This window comes from Tenebrio molitor, chromosome 2, assembly GCF_963966145.1.
Source record: "Tenebrio molitor chromosome 2, icTenMoli1.1, whole genome shotgun sequence".
Taxonomy (NCBI): Eukaryota; Metazoa; Arthropoda; class Insecta; order Coleoptera; family Tenebrionidae; genus Tenebrio; species Tenebrio molitor.
The window spans coordinates 23,807,107-23,828,487 of NC_091047.1; the positions used below are offsets into that span (position 1 = coordinate 23,807,107).

At 39.5% G+C, this 21,381-nt stretch overlaps 3 protein-coding genes across 3 annotated transcripts; 1 reads left to right on the forward strand and 2 right to left on the reverse strand.

Moving 5' to 3' along the window:
* Window positions 1–215: 215 nt before the first annotated feature.
* LOC138123074 (DGAT1/2-independent enzyme synthesizing storage lipids) lies at window positions 216–2,046 on the reverse strand. Its single transcript, XM_069037597.1, has 5 exons — window positions 1,632–2,046; window positions 1,202–1,438; window positions 986–1,153; window positions 748–938; window positions 216–698 (listed from the first exon to the last, which is right to left on the reverse strand). Exons 1-5 carry the CDS (start codon window positions 1,672–1,674, stop codon window positions 372–374), a joined length of 966 nt encoding a protein of 321 aa, XP_068893698.1. The 5' UTR covers window positions 1,675–2,046; the 3' UTR covers window positions 216–371.
* A 108-nt stretch (window positions 2,047–2,154) lies between these two features.
* On the reverse strand, window positions 2,155–13,544 carry Gp210 (nucleoporin 210). Its single transcript, XM_069037582.1, has 20 exons — window positions 13,384–13,544; window positions 13,061–13,332; window positions 12,809–13,011; window positions 12,619–12,759; window positions 12,264–12,565; window positions 11,890–12,177; window positions 11,004–11,835; window positions 8,884–9,232; window positions 8,012–8,824; window positions 7,621–7,950; window positions 7,300–7,564; window positions 4,572–4,752; window positions 4,182–4,517; window positions 3,791–4,126; window positions 3,506–3,650; window positions 3,220–3,452; window positions 2,994–3,161; window positions 2,738–2,876; window positions 2,618–2,683; window positions 2,155–2,563 (listed from the first exon to the last, which is right to left on the reverse strand). The coding sequence occupies exons 1-20, from the start codon at window positions 13,542–13,544 to the stop codon at window positions 2,346–2,348; spliced, it is 5,778 nt and encodes a 1,925-aa protein (XP_068893683.1). The 3' UTR covers window positions 2,155–2,345.
* A 303-nt stretch (window positions 13,545–13,847) lies between these two features.
* Window positions 13,848–15,433, forward strand: LOC138123072 (tubulin beta chain). The gene is made up of 2 exons (XM_069037595.1): window positions 13,848–13,988; window positions 14,042–15,433. Exons 1-2 carry the CDS (start codon window positions 13,932–13,934, stop codon window positions 15,329–15,331), a joined length of 1,347 nt encoding a protein of 448 aa, XP_068893696.1. The 5' UTR covers window positions 13,848–13,931; the 3' UTR covers window positions 15,332–15,433.
* Window positions 15,434–21,381: the final 5,948 nt, after the last annotated feature.

Sequence of the window (21,381 nt, forward strand, 5' to 3'; positions counted from 1 at the left end):
TCCATCACGTAAACAAATTAAAAATGAAATGTTTAATGAAGTAATGGCCAATCGGGTCCAATGATGGTACTTGATGCTCATTACGCAACTGGATTCGCTAGTACGATATGTATTTTTTTTTATATTTAAATCACTGTTAGTGCCTTTTGTCCTTGAGACTAACAATTTCGCTCGTTATCCGTTATGTTAAACGAAGGCAAATCAAGCAACAGTCCTACACGAAACCATTATATTTGTACTGTCATTATTATTACTGTACATTCACCCGATTCACATAAAAATAAATAAAATTTAAGTACTTACGAATACAACAGTTATAAATCGTAAACCAACATTACATATAGTACAGGAATGTGAAGAAGATTGGAAGATCATTCTTCATGTTGCAACGAGTTTTTCACCTTAAAATACGGTATCCTGTCCAAAATGCCATACAAGATGTTGCCGGGTATCCTCTGGTGCCTCTTGATGAGGTCGTCCAGAGCCGTCGCCACTTTTGCCTGCAGATCCTCCGGCGATAGATTGGGGTCGTAAGCGATGGGCTTCCCCACGTGGCTGATCATCTTGACCGGGAATCCCCCGTAAATGGGCGCGAACGGAAACTTGAACATCGCGTACAGTCTCAAGAACATGCGTCTGCCGATACTCAGCGTCCTAAACGCCTCTCGCAAGTTCTCTGTGAACATGGGAATAATCGGCTAAAAGAATCTTTTTAGCGCTTCACAGGGGCCAACAGACGGTACTCACGACTTTCGCGTCCAGAGCTACCTTAGCGAAGCCCAGGCGACGCTTCCACATCAAGCTGTAGTGGTGGCTGAACTGGGCTTCGTACACGCCCCCTGGAGAAATCGCTAGCAAATTGTCCTCTTTTAAAATATTCGAACAAGACTGAACTGTGCCCGGAATGACTTTCATGCAATCCGCGATAATACTGAAACCTACATCAATCGTTATCCAACCAGTCTAACCCAAAATCACTCCTGACCTGGAATTTTGAATAAAAAATAATCGGCGACCGTGTGGACGAGTCGGTTTTTACAAAACAGCGTTTTCGCCAGAAAGTAATAAATGTCGATGGGAATCGCACCGTGGTAGTAGATTATCAGAGCGGGGCCCGTCTCTGGGATGTTTTCCAAACCCTTGATTTCGTAACCTGCAAGATTAAGTTGTTGACAACTAAAGGCGACAAGTGAACGATTACCGTGCCAGATCCAGCCGTGGGCGTCCCAAACCGCGGCCGCGGTCTTTCTCGCCGTTTCCCATCTGTCGCCTGTCTGGAGTGTCATTCGGATACTCGTCCAATGCAATTTGTAGATGTACAGTATAAAAGCAGTCAAATACAGCAACAGGGCTATCACCATAGGAAGCAGAAAGGATATGAGCAAGGGGGCCAAACACCATGTCAGCCATAAGGAATAATCGATGTCTATGTATTCAACTGTGAAAGAAAATAGGACATTTGACAATCAAAACGTTCCCGCCCTTTTGATCAAGGGTTGGCGCACCTGCACCAAACCAACATACAAAAAAAATCTGCCGAAATTATTTTCAATTTTCGCTCAAACGTGCCCGAAAAAACATTAAGCGGTTCGTGTAATTAACAATTATTTATTTAACATTGTCCAACTCACCTACGTAATCCTTAATCGACTCTAAATACGATTGAACTGTCATTGTTGCAAACCTACACTACAGTTTAACAGCCAGGAATCTGATAGGTGGTCTATTTTTTCGATTGATTGCAAGTCCACATTTATTGCATAATTTCGATTCGGTTTGACAACAAATTTTTATTTAACATTCTCCTGGCTGTGGAATCCGTCACCTGTTCACTGTCCATGTTAGAAAGAGACGGAAGACAAAACCAGTTAAACTCATCGATGGAAAAACCAAAAAAATGACACCAAAAGATCATGTTTACGTCGCAATTACTTTTTTCTATCATCGAACTCGATTAATAAACAGCAATGCAAGAGAAAAAACGACAAATACAGAATAAACATAAACTAATTAATTCCACTGGTATATTTGAACTACGGGACATTTTTACTACAGTTACCTTTTTTGACACTACCCAACGTAACAAAATGGCGCACCGTTCAAATGTTTGTCCGATCTTGTCAAATTCTCTAATGCAGATTCGATTTAACAAACTCAGTATCAAACGATGACTTTATTCTCGTAAAAAAATAAGTACAGTAGATTCTATTGACATTCTTCCAAAAAGGGAAATATACTAATGAAAGGTATATACAAAAAGACTGGCACACACTGATTATGTACAAAGTATAAATTAAGTATAATTTGACAGTGTACCTGGCAATATATTTGAACACAATATAAATTCACAAAAATCTGCGATTCCTTCGCAACTCTGGACTATTCATCGTAAACGAACTGACGTCACCGTACACAGGTTCTCGATTTCTTCCGCACGTACAATTACTTTTACTGGTACAAATGGGCGATGTGGGCGACAGTCTTGGTATCATCGGCTGCTGACTACCTCTGCTCATGTTCAGTGGAGTCGACGCTGGTGGGTACACTCCCGGTGGATAGCTCGCTACAATAAAATCGCGTTAGCACAAAACGCTGACTCTTCGAAAACTACAATTACCATTTAAAAGCGAACGATTCGGGTGGACGTTCACGTTGACCACGGGCTGCATGTACCGCGAATACACTACAAAGGAAAGTGTCAACAATTCAACTTTGACTCGCAACACTGACGACTTACCGTAACACGTGACGCAGAAGATAATCAACATCGAAATTACGATAATGATGGCGTGTTTATACCTTTGGATGAATCTGAATATCGGGGACTTACCCAGACAGGAGTCGTCACGATATTTACTGGACACTTTAACCATCACCTACAAAATTCAGGCTGGTGAGATAGAGGGAGATCAACTATTGTTTCCAAAATACTGTCGACATTTGACAGAAACAAGATCTAACTTCACTATTATCGATTTTACAGTTTACATTACCCTAACAGCTTGGTCCGTCATCGGCGATCTCACTAAGATACCCATGGTCTCCTCCTGATCGGCGAATTTCGGATGATAGTCGACCAACTGGACTTGGTACATTTTATGATGCTCGTCAACGAAATGACCTTTATCTACGTATACAATACTGCTGTCAGCCGGTTGTACCTAAATATAAAAATATCGAATGGTAAAACTCCAACATTCTCCAACGTCGATAACTTACCACAATTTGCATCAACACATACTCCAGTCCCGTGATGAGAAGTTCGCCGATGTTACCCTGATCACCTATGTGCACTTCCGGGGGTACGTACGGTCCTGGGATGAAAGGCAACTCCAAATGTCTCGATTCGATTTCGCCTTCGTCGGAAATGGCCCAAAATGATACGTTCGTGATTAGAAGACTCACTTCTGAGGAGTTGGCTCCGTTGGATGTGATTTTGCAATTGTATTGACCTTAAAGCGAATGTGGTGAGATCTGCAGATGAGGGGCTGTTTACGGGGATTACCTATTTCTGGGTGGAAGCTGCTTTTCAAACTGAACACGACATTGGCATCGACTTGGGCACTTTCGTTGGTGAAACTGATGTAACATCTGAATGGCGTGGGGACGATGTAGCGGTGGAAAGATCTGTCACAAAGCCAGCCTTGTATCTAAAAAATATTCACAATAATAGGAAGAAAATTAACAGCTGTTGGTGGCGATAAAGTGGGAAAAGAATGTGTGATGGAAGGTGGACAATCTTCCAATCTAGATGAGTCAGAAAATAATGACCGAACACGGTTTAACTCACCAGATTGTTCATCTTGTCCGCGGGTCCCACTCGACTCTTCAGCACCACGCCAACTCTCTGCACCGACCCTTCGATTCCGTTCGTAAAATACAAAGTCTTGTCGGGAAACAGACTGACTTCGGCCACGGGCAAGACCTGCATGCGAAGAGGCACGTTCGCTTGTAAGGAATGAGTGAGCAGTACAGTTCCTTCTTTGTTTCCGATGACGAAAGCGAGATCGATCGTCGCATCGATCGTGATCATGCCACTGTCGCTGCTGCTCCAAGCACCGATCTGCAAGTGCCTCGTCACAACCGGACTCCACAAACACATGATATCGCCGCTGGTCAAAAAGTCCTAAAAACACCAAAATCTGAGCGATCGCCGCCGACACTCTCCGCGCTTTCGTTACCACGACCGGCTTGATCACTTCTTTGGAATGAACCTTGACGTAATCCGCCGTGTTGTCGACTCCGTCTGTCCAACCCTTGATGACCGTGTGTCCCTCTTTCTTCGTCGCCACTTGAACGGTGGCGTTGGTCGTGAACTGCTTGATTTTGACCAAATCTAGACGATTCGCTCGAACTTTAACTTGTCGAGGGCCCGCGTTGAACTTGTTTCCTATGGTGTCGTAGAAATTGGCCACGAGATCGAACTCGGTACCTAGAGGTATGACTTGCAGGGAGCTGTCCAAGTGGATGCGCCAGTTCGCCTTCACCGTTAACAGCATGTAGTGTACCGCTTTCACCTGATCGAAAGAAGATGCAGTAGAAGATGAACGAACCGATGCGTTGAGGTTTACCTCCACGACGTAAGTTAGCGTCTGCCTCAGGCCCAGTTCGTCGGTGGCTGATATCACTAGCTGAGCGAAACCGATGGTGCCGTACGACTGCAAGTGGCCTGTTTCGGTGACCGTGATCGTCGCCACGGGGGTGGAGTTCACGGCTGACACTTCTGTGCCGGTGAGGCGCAATTCGGGTATGCTATTTCACCAAAAATCAAATAAAAAGATAAATTTTACAAAACATTCCTAGCCATCTCTTTTTTTAAAGACTTGTCTCTATACGAACATAAAAAAATTCTCTCATTTGGAATAAGGTAAAAAAGCATTCCATTTGAACATAAAACAAAAAAAAAAATCTTGAAAAATACGTTGCTGTTACAGTAAACCTTCACTTATCCATGCCTCAGTTATCCGTGCTGCCTGACGATTTAATTGATCCTTGCGAAAATATATTTTCTTGGATATTCGATTCAGTTTTCAGTTATTGGTGCGGTTCTCAAGAAGAACTCGTACAATATTATCTCAATTATGTATGTCTGATCCGTTTCAGTTCATGTACATTTCTAATTCAGTCTCCACAAAATTCAAGTAAACATGTTGAAAGCAAAAAAGAAAACTAGATATATTTACGTTAAAAAAGATACTAATTTCAACGAAAAAGCTGAAAAGAAAGTCGTCATTTCTCATTTGTCACTCGTATAATTATGTATAACATGTATTTAATATCGTAATGTTTGTTTAAATATGTAAATGAAATTCAGCTATTCGTTTTTTTCTCTTATCCGACATCAGTTCGATGAATCAAGAGCACGGATAACCGAGTTTTCACTGTATTTTGATCTATGTAAATTGGATTTCTAAGTTTTTTTATTTTGTTTTACGTTCAGTTAATTACATCATAGGGCCTAATAAAAAGTAGCAAGTTTTACTATAAACCCAAAATTATAGGAACATATCAATGAACAAATCTGGTGGATGCGCCGGGTAACAATACATTTTCCATCGTGGTTGGCTGCATTTGCCGCCATTACTGGATTTGTTAATTTGACATTTGACAGTTTATACCTGTCACTCCAGTTTTCAAAGTGCTATTTAACATGTTTTGACCCAGTTATGGTAGCAAAAGAGGTTTTTCTATTTAGTGTGGGATATTAGTTACTGCAGTAAGTGGTAAATATTATATTCATACCTAAACGTCAACACTTTCTTAATTTACCAACAATGAAAAATGTTTATTCCCTGAAACAGGATACATTTGTGACGTCCTATTTTTGAAATGGAATATTCAACAACTACAAGTAGACTTATTTAGTGTTGATCGCAAAGAATGAATAGCTTCCAAAATATCTCAATTTTCTAAACTTGGAAATGTCTTTGGTAGCCCACATTACAGATTCAATTAACATATCTGTTTGGGCTGGAAATGTAAATAAAGGAAATTCGACTGCAAAGCTTCCAGAACCTGAACAAGCTGTTGAGGATTAAAGGGATGACTAGAGCACAACCCACAAACATTTTGCAACATGTGGCCATTTTAAAGACCAATATTTAAATTTTAATAAAAAAAAAGACTAGGATGAAATTACAGGTTACTGCAGCAATAGTGGTTGGACAAAGTGGCAAAAACATTTTTGAAAATAAATGAAGAGTACTATCGCGGCCAAAATACTTTGGTCGTCACTTTTTGACACTTCAAATGTAAATAAAGTATTAATGTCAACATACATGACAATTTCAAATTATTCTTGTCAAAAATATGGCATCTTCAGTTTTTGATAAATATAGAATCGTCTTACTTGCTTCTGAAGGTTGTCTACACCGCGATCATGTTGATCTTTTGCTTTTGAACCCTGCCTCCGCAGCTGGGATTTACCCCAACCGTATGACACTGATGGATTAAAATAATTTTGACAACAGTAAAAAATAAGGTTAAACATCCTAAAGCTTACTTTACAATTGAATATCATTTACGTCACATTGACGACCAAAGTATTTTGGCCGCGATAGTACAAGTGTCTGGAACATAGAACTATTTTTTTTTTGAAAACAGCACATTTAATACATAACATTGCTTGTGCATATCTTGGTATGTTCTGAATAAATTCTAGAACCATTAAACCGATTTACAAAATTCTTTTAATGTTAGATAGGTTGCTCCTCCGGAACTAACACGGGTTAGGTATAATCACGCTATCACGTAAAAGGGCTAAACAGTGAAGAAAAAAGTTGTGACGACTACATCCAAAGATAGCGTGAACGTGTGTCATTTGGCTATCATGGTAACTTACGGTTCCAAACACAGCCATTCGAAATTCGTAAAATGTATGTCATTATTATGAAATTGACTTCAAAGAAAAACTACGACGTCAGGAACATCTATCGGGTGTTTCTTTAAATTTCACCTCATAGGCGTTGAAGAGTCGATTGTGAACACACTATACAGGTTACGGATCACCATGGCCTCCTAGATCGAAAGAGAGAGTCTCTTTGAGAGAGGGAGAGAGAGAGAGAGAGAGAGACTTCGTCTCTTTCGATCTAGGAGGCCATGCGGATCACGTTTAAATCTTACGTTTTACAAGAGTGGTGCGTTCACAATCACTCTTCAACGCCTGCTACGAGGTGAAATTAAAAAAAAAAAAACACGCAAACATTTTTTTGCGATCTGGCAGATCGTTTCCGCAATAAGCTACCGTTAAATAATAAAACACTAAAACACAAGACTCTTTAGGCCGTTCCTTTCTCTCACCTGAACTCGAGCTGCGACATCCCATCCAAATTGGTCTCCAACTGAATACTGGAATGTCGTGCCATCAGGAGCGACTTCCCCGACATGTGCTTCGGTTTAATAAGAATCAAGGGCTCGAACACCTCCAGATCCACACCGGAATGATATAACGTGGGTTGTGCCGCGTCGACCGGAGTAAACGTCACATTCACCATCAGTCTCGTTTTTCCGGGTTGAAGTCCAGTGATTCTTATAATCGTCCTGTCGCAAGTCTTGTAGATCACTCCTGTCATCCATTTCGTTAGTGTAAAATGTCGCAACGGAGGTCAAATCGACACTTACCCACTGTGGAAAAGACTCCGATGATAGTTGTCACGTCGTAATCCTTGAAATACCACTCGTAAGTCAACGTCGAATCCTCGAAACTGGACAAGATCAACGGAGAAATGGTCTCGGGTATTCCGGTCACCCAAACTGGTACGGTCCCTCCGGTCTTGAATTTGGTCAGCGGCGCCGCGATCTTGATTCCGGTCATCTTGATAACGTTAATGTCGACCGTGTCTTCGGCGTAGATGACTTTCTCGCCGGTCTTTGGATGGACTCCGATCGATCTCACCGTGATTCTCGTAAAACCCAGAGTTTTTCCCACCACGATGCCCACGTCGCTGACGACTGTAAAAAAATGTTGTCGATGACAACCACAAACTGGATCAACAAAGACCGCTGGCTTTACCGATCGTCGTGTTGGACATCGGTTCGAATTCGATGCTGGTGTCGGGTTGGGGGCCGCCCCTCAAAGTGAGCTGCATGGTGGACCCTATCAGAAGGGTGCCGTTGCGGGGGTTGACCTTCAAAGGCGGGAACACCTGGATGTCGACCGGCTCACTCGAAACCACTTGGTCTTTGTTGTCGAAAGTGAAGGTCAGCTGGGCGTCACCGAGCTCGACTCCGGTCAAGACGAAGTGAACTTCTCCCAGCGGCCACGGCTCGTCCGCATTTTGCGGCATCCTTCCCAAGTTCGCTATATTCTTGCTGAAGCGGTGACGCAAATCGATCACTCCCATGTCGTGGACGTCCAACAGCTGCTCCGTCTCGTCGTACAGCTTCGCGATGACCTGAATGCAGTGATTGATCTCTACTTTGCCGGCGGTCTCGACGTCGATTTTTCCCAGAGACACCACTTTCACGTAGATGAAGATCGGATTGGCCACCAGGCACAGATCGATCACTTGAATCGTCAACTCGCCGGACTTGATTGGAACGATCTCGATCACCCTCGTCCCTTCGATGTAGTTGACGGTGGCGATTTCGTCGTTGCTCAGCGATAACTCGATGTAGCCGGAACCGTGCATTACCGCAACTTCTTTCTTCACATTAGGCTGATTGAAGATGATGGTCATGTTGGGCGAGACGACGGTGTCATCGACCAGGAAGAGTCCGATAGTCGAGCTGATCTTTGGTTGGCCGGACACTCTTTCTTCGCCGGTGACAAACTCCGGCCACTCGGGAGTGATGTGGTAGGCTTTCAAAACCGACATTTTGTACCCTGCGACAGACAAATAAAACGACAATTGTTTCCGTCACTCCTTCTTCGTCGTCATCTACCTGTTAAGGTCCCCGTGATTTCCAACAGACCAGAATCCAAATAAGGTCGAATGACCTGTTGAGTCTTGTTGATCAAGGGGATGGTACCGAACAACTCAAATTTCGTGATGACGCTGTCCACACTGTAAAATTTGACCTCCCCCGCGGGTCTCGACTCCCAAGCGAATAGAAGACTGCTGGCGTTCAAGAAGACTTTGCCCAATTCGTCGATTACCACCACGTCCAGCTCGATGTCTTGATTGTTGGGAATGATGATGCGGTCGGCACTCAAATCCATGGGGCAGGACTTGGCGTCACTTACTTTCACCTCGGGTTGGATGTGAACACGACGCGGTTTCCCGCAAATCACCTATAGCATCATATAATTTATTATTATACAGAGTGTCTCAGCCAAGACTTTCGAGCCTAATAACTCGGTTATTTTCCAACGGATTTTTGTGAAATTTAAAATGCAGATATTTTAGACGATGAAGAATAAATTCCCATTAATGCAATTACCCAATTCTTAAAAACGTAATTTTTACATGCCTTTTTATAATGTGGAATCATCAAGATTTAGATCAAAAAATTGATAGTCAATAAAAAATGCTGTAGGGAGAAACTCGTCCTTGAAAGGCAAGAAAAAGGAAAAAACTGTGTTAAACGTGGCTGCAGATGCAAAAACGTAGACGCGTCTGAAACAAACGCGCAATTTTGCCGAATTTTGGTCACTCCTTTTTGCACAAACGCAGGTTAAAGTTAAAGTTAAAGACAACATTTGGACACGATCGGGATATTTCATGTTTTCAAATAAATTGACGACTCTCTGAACATTAAATTTTGTAAAGTCTACATTTGGATAGTGTTCCACAAGAAAACGAACTGTCATTGAAGTTCTTACGACACTCTCCATAGGCAAAAATTGTTTCCTTTTTCAACAATATTGAAATTTCAGCCATTGTAGTCTATTTTTAGAGTATTTTAAATAGATTTACACAATTTGACTTTTATAATAAGGCGCGCCCACTTTTGACAGATTTTAAAGGGTGTACAAAAAATGTTGCTTGGCAATTTTTCATCAATTGTTTGAAAAGGTAACTGCTCAAATATTGTACCTTCAAAATTTAGATTACATTTTTAACAACAAAATCTAATCTTTTCGTTGAATCAGACGAGTGATTTAGTTAATTGTTTGTGTAGACCCCTAATTGCGCCTAATTCTCAATAAAGGACACATGTGTTAAATTTACATTTTTTAATTTGAGGTAGTTTTATTATTATCAATTGAACCTTCACCGTCTAAAATATCTGAATTTTAAATTTCATAAAAATCCGTTGGCAAATAACCGACATATTAGGCTCGAAAGTCTTAGCTGAGACACCCTGTAGAACGAAATTAATCGATTCCCTTTTTTAACATGTTTGTTTCATATCTACTATGTATATAACACCGTTTATTCCATTTTCGACCATACTGTAACAAATTTAGCTCTGTTGGGTCGTTAATGACAATACACAATCGAAAATTATTTGCCAAACATGTACAAAGTGCTGAAAATAATTTGTCAAAACCCTGTAAACTTTTTAAATTTTGAAGTAGTAAAAGAAAAAAGGTCACACGAGAATTCCAGGAGCATCGGTGTACAATAACAAAGAACCAACTAATCCAGATATAATTGTTAATAATTATATTAAGTATAACATAATTACATAAACATTTTTGTTTTATAATACAAAAATTTTTAATTGTTAATTATTTTTTTGGGAATACTTTTAAAGTGTATTTATAAAATCAAATCTCATTCCATCTACGACTTATAATTGTAGAGATTTATAACATTAAAATTTGACTATCTTAGTCCTGCATGGTGTTTTCTAAACTGCATTTTTTGACAGACATCTTTGACAACAGTTTGTAATAATTAAAAACGCTTGTGCCGAAAATCCAGTCGGACAGACATCTGTCAATCCACCAAATAAACAACGTACGCGTACGATTACAAGTGGCGTTAACTGTTTTGCAGGGCTGCCAATAGTATATTAAAAAACTTGCAACAATTAACATGGCGTGTTAGTACTTTTCGTTGCGTTACGTTTTAGAACCAAACTATCACAGACTTTACCAGCTTATCGAAACATACCTTAGTGACGACAGTACTCCCGTGACTCTTGCAATTGGGCAACGAGGGCGTATTACTGATGGTAAGTTTGACGTCAGTCTCCCCTAGCTTCCTGCACAGGACCCACACCGCCGTGATGTCCTCCAGAGGCACCTGATTCGTATCGGTAACGTCTTCAGCCTGGACCAGGACCTCGTTCTCGGCAATGACTATCCTCTGATGGTCGGACTGTCGCCCAATTTGGGGCCTAGGACCCCCCGAAAACACCAAATGAATGGAACTACCCACGGCCAACACCACTTGGTGTTTAGGACTCGGTGAGATTAGCTTGAGCGGGTAGTAAGCGCTGATCGTGACCGAATCTTCCAAGATCAAACCGTCTTGGTAGTAGGTGATGGTGACTTTAGTAGTACCGACAGCGGTTCCAATCATGGCGATATTCCCACACGAAATACCGACGGGCGGTATCGAGGCCGTCTTGTTATAGATGAACTTGTTGTCAGACTGCTTCACTTGGAATGGTAGATCTTGGCATTGCGTGAATGGGATGAAAGTCTGGGTGGCGTTGTCGTTGCTCACTTTCAGCGCGTACAGCGCCAAGTGGAGGTAAATCGGTACGAAAATCTCGGCTTCCATCACGAATTCGACGATTTCCAAACGTACCGGTGGCAAAATCGAGAACTTGGCGAACTGTCTGTTGTGGTGGTTGCGCGTCATGGCCGCCGACACCGAGAAGTAGCCTTCAGTGAGGGTGCGCACGTGACCCGTCTGAGTCACCAAACCGACGGAGTGGTCGGTGCTGGACCAGAGAAACCGACCGTCACCGCCCTTCGCTACCAGATCGATCTCGTACCTAAATCAAAAAAGGAAAATCAATCTCCACAACTACGCGAACGTAGACAATTACTTAGGCTTGATCTGCGTGTCCCAGGGTAGGATCACCTCGCCTGGAGATATCGTGATCCGAGGATAGATGTAGAGCTCGCCTTGGGATATTATGGGGTTTTCCAACTCGAACTTGCCCAACGAAGGGTGGATGACCGCTTCCAGTTTGGCCTGGACGAAAGCTCTGCTTTCTTTCAAGCCCCAACCGGATATCCAACTGCCGTTGCGCGACCGCTCTTCCACGTGGAAAGCTTCGCCCACTTGGGTGTGGATCTCGACGCCGGATCCCAGATAGAGCTTGTTGTCAGAACTGCACACACATTTTTTTTTTTAAAGTGAAACAAAATGTTTCTTGTTACAATTCCAATTGCTTGCAAATTCCAAAATTTTTCTCACCTACTGTATACCTCCGCCAAAATTTCGTGCTGGTCCCCCACCAAGATCGCCCAATTTTTGTGCGGCATGATGGACAACATTATGTAACTGGGCTGGACCACATTAATCACCGCCATCGGCAGCTTCAACGCGGGATCATCTTCTAGTGTGTTGGAGCTGCGAAGAATGACGTGCGACTTTCCAAGTGCTAAAGCACTGACTTCATTGGAAGTTCTCTCATTTGTAATGATACTTTTGTCCTCAGATTCTATATAATACTGAGAATCTGGTAAATTTAGCTCTTCCATTTTTCCATTGTGCATCTGCAATGACCAAATGGAAAATTTTTGAACCAGTAAAAATAACACGTACCCACATAGAACAATTTAAAGGAGACAATGTCCCCCACCATCATAAACGCTTCACCAGGAACCAATAATAAATTAGCGATTACACTCAACACAACTTCCAGACTAGGGACATCTTTGTACTCTGCATAAGGTAAATGTACCGATACCTGAAAGCTTGGAATTACACAACACATTTTGATAAAATGAACAGTATACTTTAACAGATCCAGTTTTCACACCTTCCAGTAAGATGAGTGAACCTTTCTTATTGTCATCTTCAAGTTTTTGGATAAAATCGGGGGATTCATATGGTGAGTCTTTAAATGGAAGGTAACGTACAACAACCGCGTCTTTTTTACTACCTAATGTGACAATATTCCATTCAAATTCTACATCCTCCAGTGTTGAAAATTCATTGCCTAAAGAGAGAATTAAAGACTCTCATTTGGTTAACTTTTATTTGTTTACCCTGATCATCTAAAGCAAAGAGCTGGAATACTTCAGGAACCTCTTCCATGAAAAGCTCTCTTGTTGTTGTTGAAATCCCGAATGAGTGTATTACATCTACGACTACGTCACATTTTAAAATCTGCTCTGTCTGAACGTCTTGCGCAAGAACCACGGCAAGGTTCCTCATGAGTTCTTTGGTCACAGTGATCACTTCAGCTTTAGAGGAACAGTCCAAGTCGTGGTTTGCGTCAATTAAGTTAAGTTTAATGATGTCGCTTCTGGTTGTGCTCCTAAAATGTGAGAATTTTCTAACCAACAATCGTAAATAAATGTTTACTTACCATTTGTAACAGCCGCCGTCATTCGCTTCGAGCAAAAATTTCATAGGAAGATTGCTGAAGATCGGTAAAAGGACTCTTGGTACGTTCAATTTTGAAGAAAAGGCACTTGACACTATCAGAATTGTGTAAACTATACTTGGAATAATTTTTACACCGGCCATAATTTACGCAAAACCGATGCATGGATTCAAAACATTTTTAGGTTAGAGTTACAAAATGAAACGGTTGTAGGGGGCGCCACCGGGCCGGTTTTTTAAATCTTATCGTTCTCAAATGTGGAAGTACGGATCAAAAGGAATTTCTGTTGACGAGGGTGTTGTTAAAATGTTGCAAGAATTTGGTGTGAGAGGTGCAACAGTTAAATTTAGTTTATTTTTTTAAACGGGCGCGTTGCCGGTAAATTCGGTATCTTATTGGGCAGGCGCGCTGCAAATTTAAAACTGAAAAGAGGCGGCAGTTTGAAACAACGTAATGAGCTACATGGTTACAAATTTGTTTACTCCAATTTTCGGTATTTCTTTAATAAATTTGTTTAACGTTAAAGTAAAATGCGAGAAATAGTCCACATACAAGCAGGTCAATGCGGAAATCAAATAGGAGCAAAGGTGACTGATTGAGGAATCGGTTAATCAGATGTGGTAAATCGGTCTTGTTGCAGTTTTGGGAAGTGATCTCAGATGAGCACGGCATCGACCCGACCGGAACTTACCACGGCGATTCCGACCTTCAGCTAGAGAGAATCAACGTTTACTACAACGAAGCGACCGGGGGCAAATATGTGCCCCGCGCCATCCTCGTCGACCTGGAGCCCGGCACCATGGACTCGGTGCGCTCGGGGCCCTTCGGGCAGATCTTCCGCCCCGACAATTTCGTCTTCGGACAGAGCGGGGCCGGCAACAACTGGGCCAAGGGACACTACACCGAGGGCGCCGAGCTGGTGGACTCCGTCCTCGACGTGGTGAGGAAAGAGGCGGAGGGCTGTGATTGCATGCAAGGTTTCCAGTTGACCCACTCTCTGGGGGGCGGCACCGGATCCGGACTGGGCACCCTGCTGATCTCCAAGATCCGAGAGGAGTACCCGGACAGAATCATGAACACTTTCTCGGTGGTGCCGTCCCCGAAGGTGTCCGACACAGTAGTCGAGCCCTACAACGCCACCCTATCTGTCCATCAACTAGTAGAAAACACCGACGAGACCTACTGCATAGACAACGAGGCCCTTTACGACATTTGCTTCAGGACCCTCAAGCTTACCACCCCCACTTACGGCGACCTGAACCACCTGGTGTCCGCCACCATGTCGGGTGTTACCACTTGTCTGAGATTCCCGGGGCAGTTGAACTCCGACCTGAGGAAGCTGGCGGTGAACATGGTGCCGTTTCCTCGTTTGCACTTCTTCATGCCCGGGTTCGCACCGTTGACGTCCCGCGGGAGCCAGCAGTACCGAGCCTTGACTGTCCCGGAGCTGGTGATGCAGATGTTCGACGCCAAGAACATGATGGCGGCTTGCGACCCGCGCCACGGCAGATACCTCACGGTGGCCGCCATCTTCAGAGGTAGGATGTCCATGAAAGAGGTGGACGAGCAGATGCTCAACATACAGAATAAGAATAGCAGTTACTTCGTCGAATGGATCCCCAACAACGTTAAGACTGCTGTGTGCGACATCCCACCGCGTGGACTGAAGATGTCGTCTACTTTTATTGGAAATTCCACATGTATTCAAGAGTTGTTTAAGAGGATTTCAGAGCAGTTCACGGCTATGTTTAGACGAAAAGCCTTCTTGCACTGGTACACTGGCGAGGGAATGGATGAGATGGAGTTTACTGAAGCTGAGAGTAACATGAACGATCTGGTGGCTGAATATCAGCAATACCAAGACGCCACTGCTGAAGAAGAAGGCGAATTCGATGAAGAGGAAGAAGGGGACAACGAAGGAGAAAATTAAAACATCGAATTTTACAAATTTTCAAGTTTGACGGTGTAATAATGGACAGATTTATGACGTGTTATATTGTATTTTTTTTGTAATAGATAGTAAATTTTTTAACACATTTTTCAATCAACTTATCACAAAATCTAAATTAAATAACGTGGTAATAAAACATTCAGTTTTCCTCTATGTTAAGCAGCTCAACTGTGTATAATAAAGATATTCGAATAGGCCATAAATTTCATATCTTGTAGGCCATGTTTTAAATAATTTTAAAATTTTGACAGTTATGACATTTCAAAATGTGGAGAAGTTTGACTACTTTTAATGACAAAGAGAAAAACTTGTGTATTACATAAAACGTGTATTTATTTCTTAAGGTAAGTCAAGAGTTACCTATATTGCATATACCTATTGAAATTACTCTAAGTGGATCATGCATTAGTATAGTTTATTATGTATTTTTACCCCCTATAGAAATATTGACTAAAATCATAAATCACACCAACAAAGAGACAGTTTACAATCCACTTACAGGTAAGAAACCGGTCATTTTTGCCCGTTGAGTGTCACCAAATATTTGGCTGAAGTTATTAATTTAACACCCCACCATAAATTATCGGATGGGGTACTTTAGGATCTGTTTCTTTGTTGGTGTGATTTATGATTTTAGTCAAGTATTTCTATTCGGGGTAAAAATACTATAGCCCGTTGTGTGTCACCAAATATTTGGCTGAGGTTATTAACACCCCACCATAAATTACCAAATGGGGTGCTTTAAGATCTGTTTCTTTGTTGATGTGATTTATGATTTTAGTCAATATTTTTATTCGGGGTAAAAATACTATACAAGACAGAGTGTTATCTTTGTCAACACGTTAGAATAATATTTGTATAGGATGAGATTATTTTTTACTTCTGCTATAAAATGTAGGTAGGTAAATTAAATCATAGAGATGGACACTTTATTTATATGTATTTCTCAAAATCAAAATATCTCAAGTTCACATTTTAACTTAATGATTTATTACAGTACCAGTCACTTGAAGAATTTTTTGAAGGAATTAATTATTGGGTATTTTCGTCATATTCACCAGTTGATCAATTGATTATCAAATACCTAGCTATCTATCATCTTTTTTAAAATTTGCTGGCTGTGATTGTTGAACAATAGTGAAGGGATGAGCAATCCATGATTTGGTTCACCTTCATGAATAGCTAACATAATCTTAATCTCGATTGTGTAATTTTTTTTCGCATGTATGTACTGTAGAACCTGACGAACGTGTACAGGATGTTTTAGAAAAATACGTTACTATGGGGCTCAACTCTTAAGTAGTAGTGTTTTTGTAGCAGTTCTCATGGCCATTTGAATTGGAAACTATGTGTGATTTGGCTTGTTTGGGACACAGTTTCTTCTACCTACGTTTGACATATCTACATATTTGCTACATTGCTACCGTAAGAGCAAAAAAATGCCATCAAGGATAGCTATGAGTGCTATGACACAGTTCACAATGCGCTTGTGCATTGTAAGTTACAGGGAAAAATGCAATAATACCTATAATTGTTTATCTAAATAACCCACTTCAGGATTCCACTAATCCACGACGAATTTCTTAATCAAAGACACTGCACTTTCTTTTTTATAGCTATCCTTGATGACATTTTTTTTTTGCTCTTACGGTAGGTACATTGATTGTGATTCCTACAAAAACCCCATTATCTTCCTATTTCTTGTGTTCCATTATAACTTTTATTTCTCAAACTATCTTGTAAATGGCTTTTTTGTTTATTGGGGGATTTATTACTGTCCAAGATAAACTTACGCAATCAAAAGTGCACATTTGTTTTCAATTTTTCGTTAAAAAATTAAAATACATAATAAAATATTTTACTCTCCCTCTCTCTAGTTTGGCCTAACAATAAGATGTATTTGGTATTCCCACAATTATTGTCACAACAATGAACGCATCCGGAATGTTTCAAAATATAGCCACATATACCTAAAGAGCGATCAAATTAATTTGTAATCGAGTTATCCATGAATCCGAAATCGTATGTCGTTACTTGAACTCCACGCTTCAATAAACGCAGCTTGAAACACATTTTAGATCTCGATTTATCAATCGCAAAGACATACGGATGCAAATCCGTATCATTAGTGTTCTTCATACCCGTTTGCATGTACATGTAATGGTGTCCAAAATATTATTTTTAAGAATTAAACTACGGGGTTAAAAAAAGAGGGTCCGATAAAAAAATTTAATGAACGTAGTGCGAAAAAAGTGCTATCTTTAAGACATTGTGGACACTACATATAAAAAAAAACCTATAAAAATGCTATAACATTCTGACAGGTGATTTGAAGAAAAAAAAAAGGGGAAAGCCAAACCAATAATTGCCGACTGCGGTCACAAACGACAAACATAAAAAAAATCTGTTTTTGAATGAAAAATTACTGACTGGACAAGGTATTCAATAACAAAGCAACCGAATGTCTTATAAAGAACTTGTAACTAGTCCAGAGAGGTCATCACTCCCCGTCAGCAATAATATAATAATATAAATAACTATGATGGAATAAAGAATAGTTGTGCGAAAAATGTGTACTGAAATGCGTCATGAAACGTTTTCCGATCCTCCTCAAAAATTAGGTCTGGTAGTTTTGACAGAATAAGAACTTACAATTACCTACGTAAGTGACGTTTGGGTAATTTGTTTTCAAGAGATTACGCTAAGCAAATTTGTTAGCGGTCTAAATAAATTTAGTGTCTTTTTAAATTGTTTCTTTTGAAAAAGACCTAATAGTAGTACCTACCGGGTGTAGAATTGGTTTACGAGACAGGATTTTACATGTAAAAATAAAGAGTTTCAATTATTGGCTCCCCTAATAATTTTATGCCAAAATAGGTAAAATGAAAGTTAGAGAGAATTAAAAATAGTGTCTAATTCCACTCTTTGTTTTTTTCTAACATCTTGTGGTACTGAAAGAAAAGCAAGAAAGAAGTTAACACAAAAATACTAAAAAGTAGCACTAGCCATGAAATTTGACTTTTAAAATACATACTATGTATTTGTCGGATGGTTTCTCTATTATTTTATTGTCTTTTAATTTGCCTTTCAAATGAAGTCGTACAGCACAGTTCGCCTAACCATGACTTATGTATAAAAAAAATGTCCAAGTACAATTTTCAGTTCAAATTATTTCTTGCTATTCTCTTTTTAAGCAAATGTAAGATTCAAAAATTTTTACCGATGGGTTTTCATGAAAATGCATATTTTGACCTATAGTTAAATTTATTGCTATCTTTTATTCTGCAAGTAAAAATTTGTTTGTTATTTTTAAAATTATGCATAATTATGACTGCTGGGATTATCTATTACGAATATATTTCCTTACCGTAGTCATCGTAGTGTGCTATGGGAAAGATTTGACATTTCAAATTAAATTGTCATTTTTGTTAATGTTCTTTACTGTTGCCCAAGTTGATTCCTCGTTATTGTTGTACTAAGTGTTTGTTTTCGTTATTGTTGCCACAAATAAAAAAAATGAAAACTCACGAAGAAAATAGAAGAATGGTTTGTGCTTTGTGTTTTGAAAAAGTGAAGGAAATGCGGCTCATTAACAAAACGCAGCTCCAAACGATAACTAAGTATTTTCTAAAAGATTTTAAAATGGAAGATTCCAAATTGCCCTGTTCTTTATGTGGTACGTGCAGAATAGTTGTGGAAGAATACCGCAAAGATTGTTTCAATAGAAAAATACAGCAGATTGATTATTCCAAGTTGGATATTCGTCCACAAGTCGTAACAAGAAACAACGCTGTTTGTGTCTGCTTACTTTGTGAAGTTGCAAGATCTACACTTCTTCCACATTTACACAAAAGAAAAAAACCAGGACGTCCATCGAAATGTGAAAATAATAAAATAATACGTAAAAGAAAAATTACAAAAATATGTAATCATTGTTTGGCTGCTGTTTCAAAAGGAAAGCCTCACAACTGTACCAAAGGTATGAAATATTTAAATGCATTAAAAATTACTGGGTCTCCAAAGTCGCAAGAAAAAGTTGCCTCTATAGTATTAAAACAAAAGCAGCAGCATACAATCGAGGAAAATATGATTTCATTATCTACAAATACAGGACGTCCAATTTCCGTAAACTTCAATAAAAAAGATTCAGTTAATAAAGATACAAATTTGTCTACTGGCCAGTTGTCGAAAATACAATTATCTTTGGATTTGAGTATAAATAAAACGTTAAAATTAGCATCAGAGTTACGTAAAGCTGCTGGAGCAAAAATATTTGAATCAAATATTAAAACCAAACTTCGAGATACCTACCACTCGGTAGATGAGTTTTTTCAAATAGCAGAAAGAGATTATGTTGAAGAAGTCAATAGAGAAGTTAAATCTGTTACTACTAAGGCAACGGTGTTTTGCAATAATATACAAAAATTTATATCATACGTAATGGATAAAAGGCAATATAAAGATGCCATCATTAAAGTTGGAATTGATGGAGGCGGAGGGTTTTTGAAAATCTGTCTTAGTCTGTTACAAAAAAATGAAAATGAATATGACTGTGGCTTAAGCAAACAAGGAAGTAGTAGTAGAAATATAAAGGATACTAGTGTTAAGCAACTCTTCATAATTGGAATCGTATGTGGTGTGCAGGAAAATTACCATAATATACAGAAATTGTGGAACTTGTTGAAATTGAATGATATTCATAAATTCTATGTTGCTACTGATTTGAAACTTGCTAATATTCTTACGGGAATAATGACACATAGTTCAATGTATCCTTGCACGTGGTATAATATTGATAAATATCACTTGCTCAATAAAGGTACTTTAAGATCTTTGGAGAGTAATACAAAGAATAATAATAATTGGTCAATTTCCGGAGGAAACAAAAATGATTTGAAGAAATTTGGCAACTGTATTTTCCCTCCCATCATTCAATCATCAGTTGAAAACGCAATAATTCTGAAAATTATTCCACCTCCAGAATTACACTTAATGATGGGTGTTGTCAATAATATTTACTCTGCTATGAACAAAGACTTTCCAGAAGTTTGTGAAAAATGGGCAGGAATTTGCCATGTGCAGAAAGAAGCTTTCTATGGAGGTTCATTCAATGGAAACTCCTGCCGTTTGTTACTTGCTAAGGTCGATGTTTTACGTTCAATTTGTCCTCTTAATTGTTTAAAATATGTTCAGTGTTTGTGTACTTTTGAATTAGTTGTAAAATCATGTTTTGGTAATAATTTGCTGAATAATTTTGAAAATGTTATTCAACAATTTAAGAGTGATTTTATTCAACTGGATATAAGTGTAACCCCAAAAATTCATGCTATATTTTACCATATTGAAGAATTTTGTAAACATGAGAGTGGTGGTTTAGGGAAGTTCAGCGAACAAGCTTCAGAAGCCGTACACGCTGATTTTAAAAAAATATGGGCAAGGTACAAAATAGCAGAAACGCATCCGGAATTTCCTTCCAAATTCCTAAAATCTGTTCAATTTTATAATAGTATTCATTTGTAAAATAGTTTTTCTTATTCTAAATAAATGTTTAAAACAATTATTTTGTTTTGCTATCGATATTAAAATTTTCTATGGTCATTCAAATGAATTAAAATAACTACATATCAAAACATGTAACTGTTTTAAAATACGTCGGTGAAATATTTTCTCCAACATATTTTTTGGAAGATAGAGTTACAAGGAGCGATTTGAGACTAAAATTAGCTTTGGAAATTTTTTTTGAAGGTGATTTGTACTTAGACCAACTGTGACAGGACTACAGGATGAATGAAAAGGTATCTTCCATTAAATGCTCAAACTTCTCTACAATTCTTCCAATTGTTTGTGTGACAGGAATTGATCGGTCTGGGAAACCTGAAGCAAATGTTGCTTGGAAGTTGCTTAAAGATTCTCCATAATAACAATTAAAGAAAGAAATACAATTGCATGCTTAGTAGTATTTTTTACTGTTTTTGTGTCAACTTCTTTCTTGCCTTTCTTTCAGTACCACAAGATGTTAGAAAAAAAGT

Excerpts from the sequence above, each read along its gene's own strand:
- LOC138123074 (XM_069037597.1), bottom strand. The coding sequence starts at position 1,674 with ATGACAGTTCAATCGTATTTAGAGTCGATTAAGGATTACGTAG. Across the intron at positions 1,154-1,201 it reads CCACGGCTGGATCTGGCACG|GTTACGAAATCAAGGGTTTG; the intron begins GTAATCGTTCAC and ends TTAATCTTGCAG. Across the intron at positions 939-985 it reads TTTTTTATTCAAAATTCCAG|GTTTCAGTATTATCGCGGAT; the intron begins GTCAGGAGTGAT and ends CGATTGATGTAG.
- Gp210 (XM_069037582.1), bottom strand. The coding sequence starts at position 13,544 with ATGGCCGGTGTAAAAATTATTCCAAGTATAGTTTACACAATTCTGATA. Across the intron at positions 13,333-13,383 it reads GACGGCGGCTGTTACAAATG|GAGCACAACCAGAAGCGACA; the intron begins GTAAGTAAACAT and ends CTCACATTTTAG. Across the intron at positions 12,566-12,618 it reads TCTCCTTTAAATTGTTCTAT|ATGCACAATGGAAAAATGGA; the intron begins GTGGGTACGTGT and ends TGGTCATTGCAG.
- LOC138123072 (XM_069037595.1), top strand. The coding sequence starts at position 13,932 with ATGCGAGAAATAGTCCACATACAAGCAGGTCAATGCGGAAATCAAATA. Across the intron at positions 13,989-14,041 it reads GAAATCAAATAGGAGCAAAG|TTTTGGGAAGTGATCTCAGA; the intron begins GTGACTGATTGA and ends GTCTTGTTGCAG.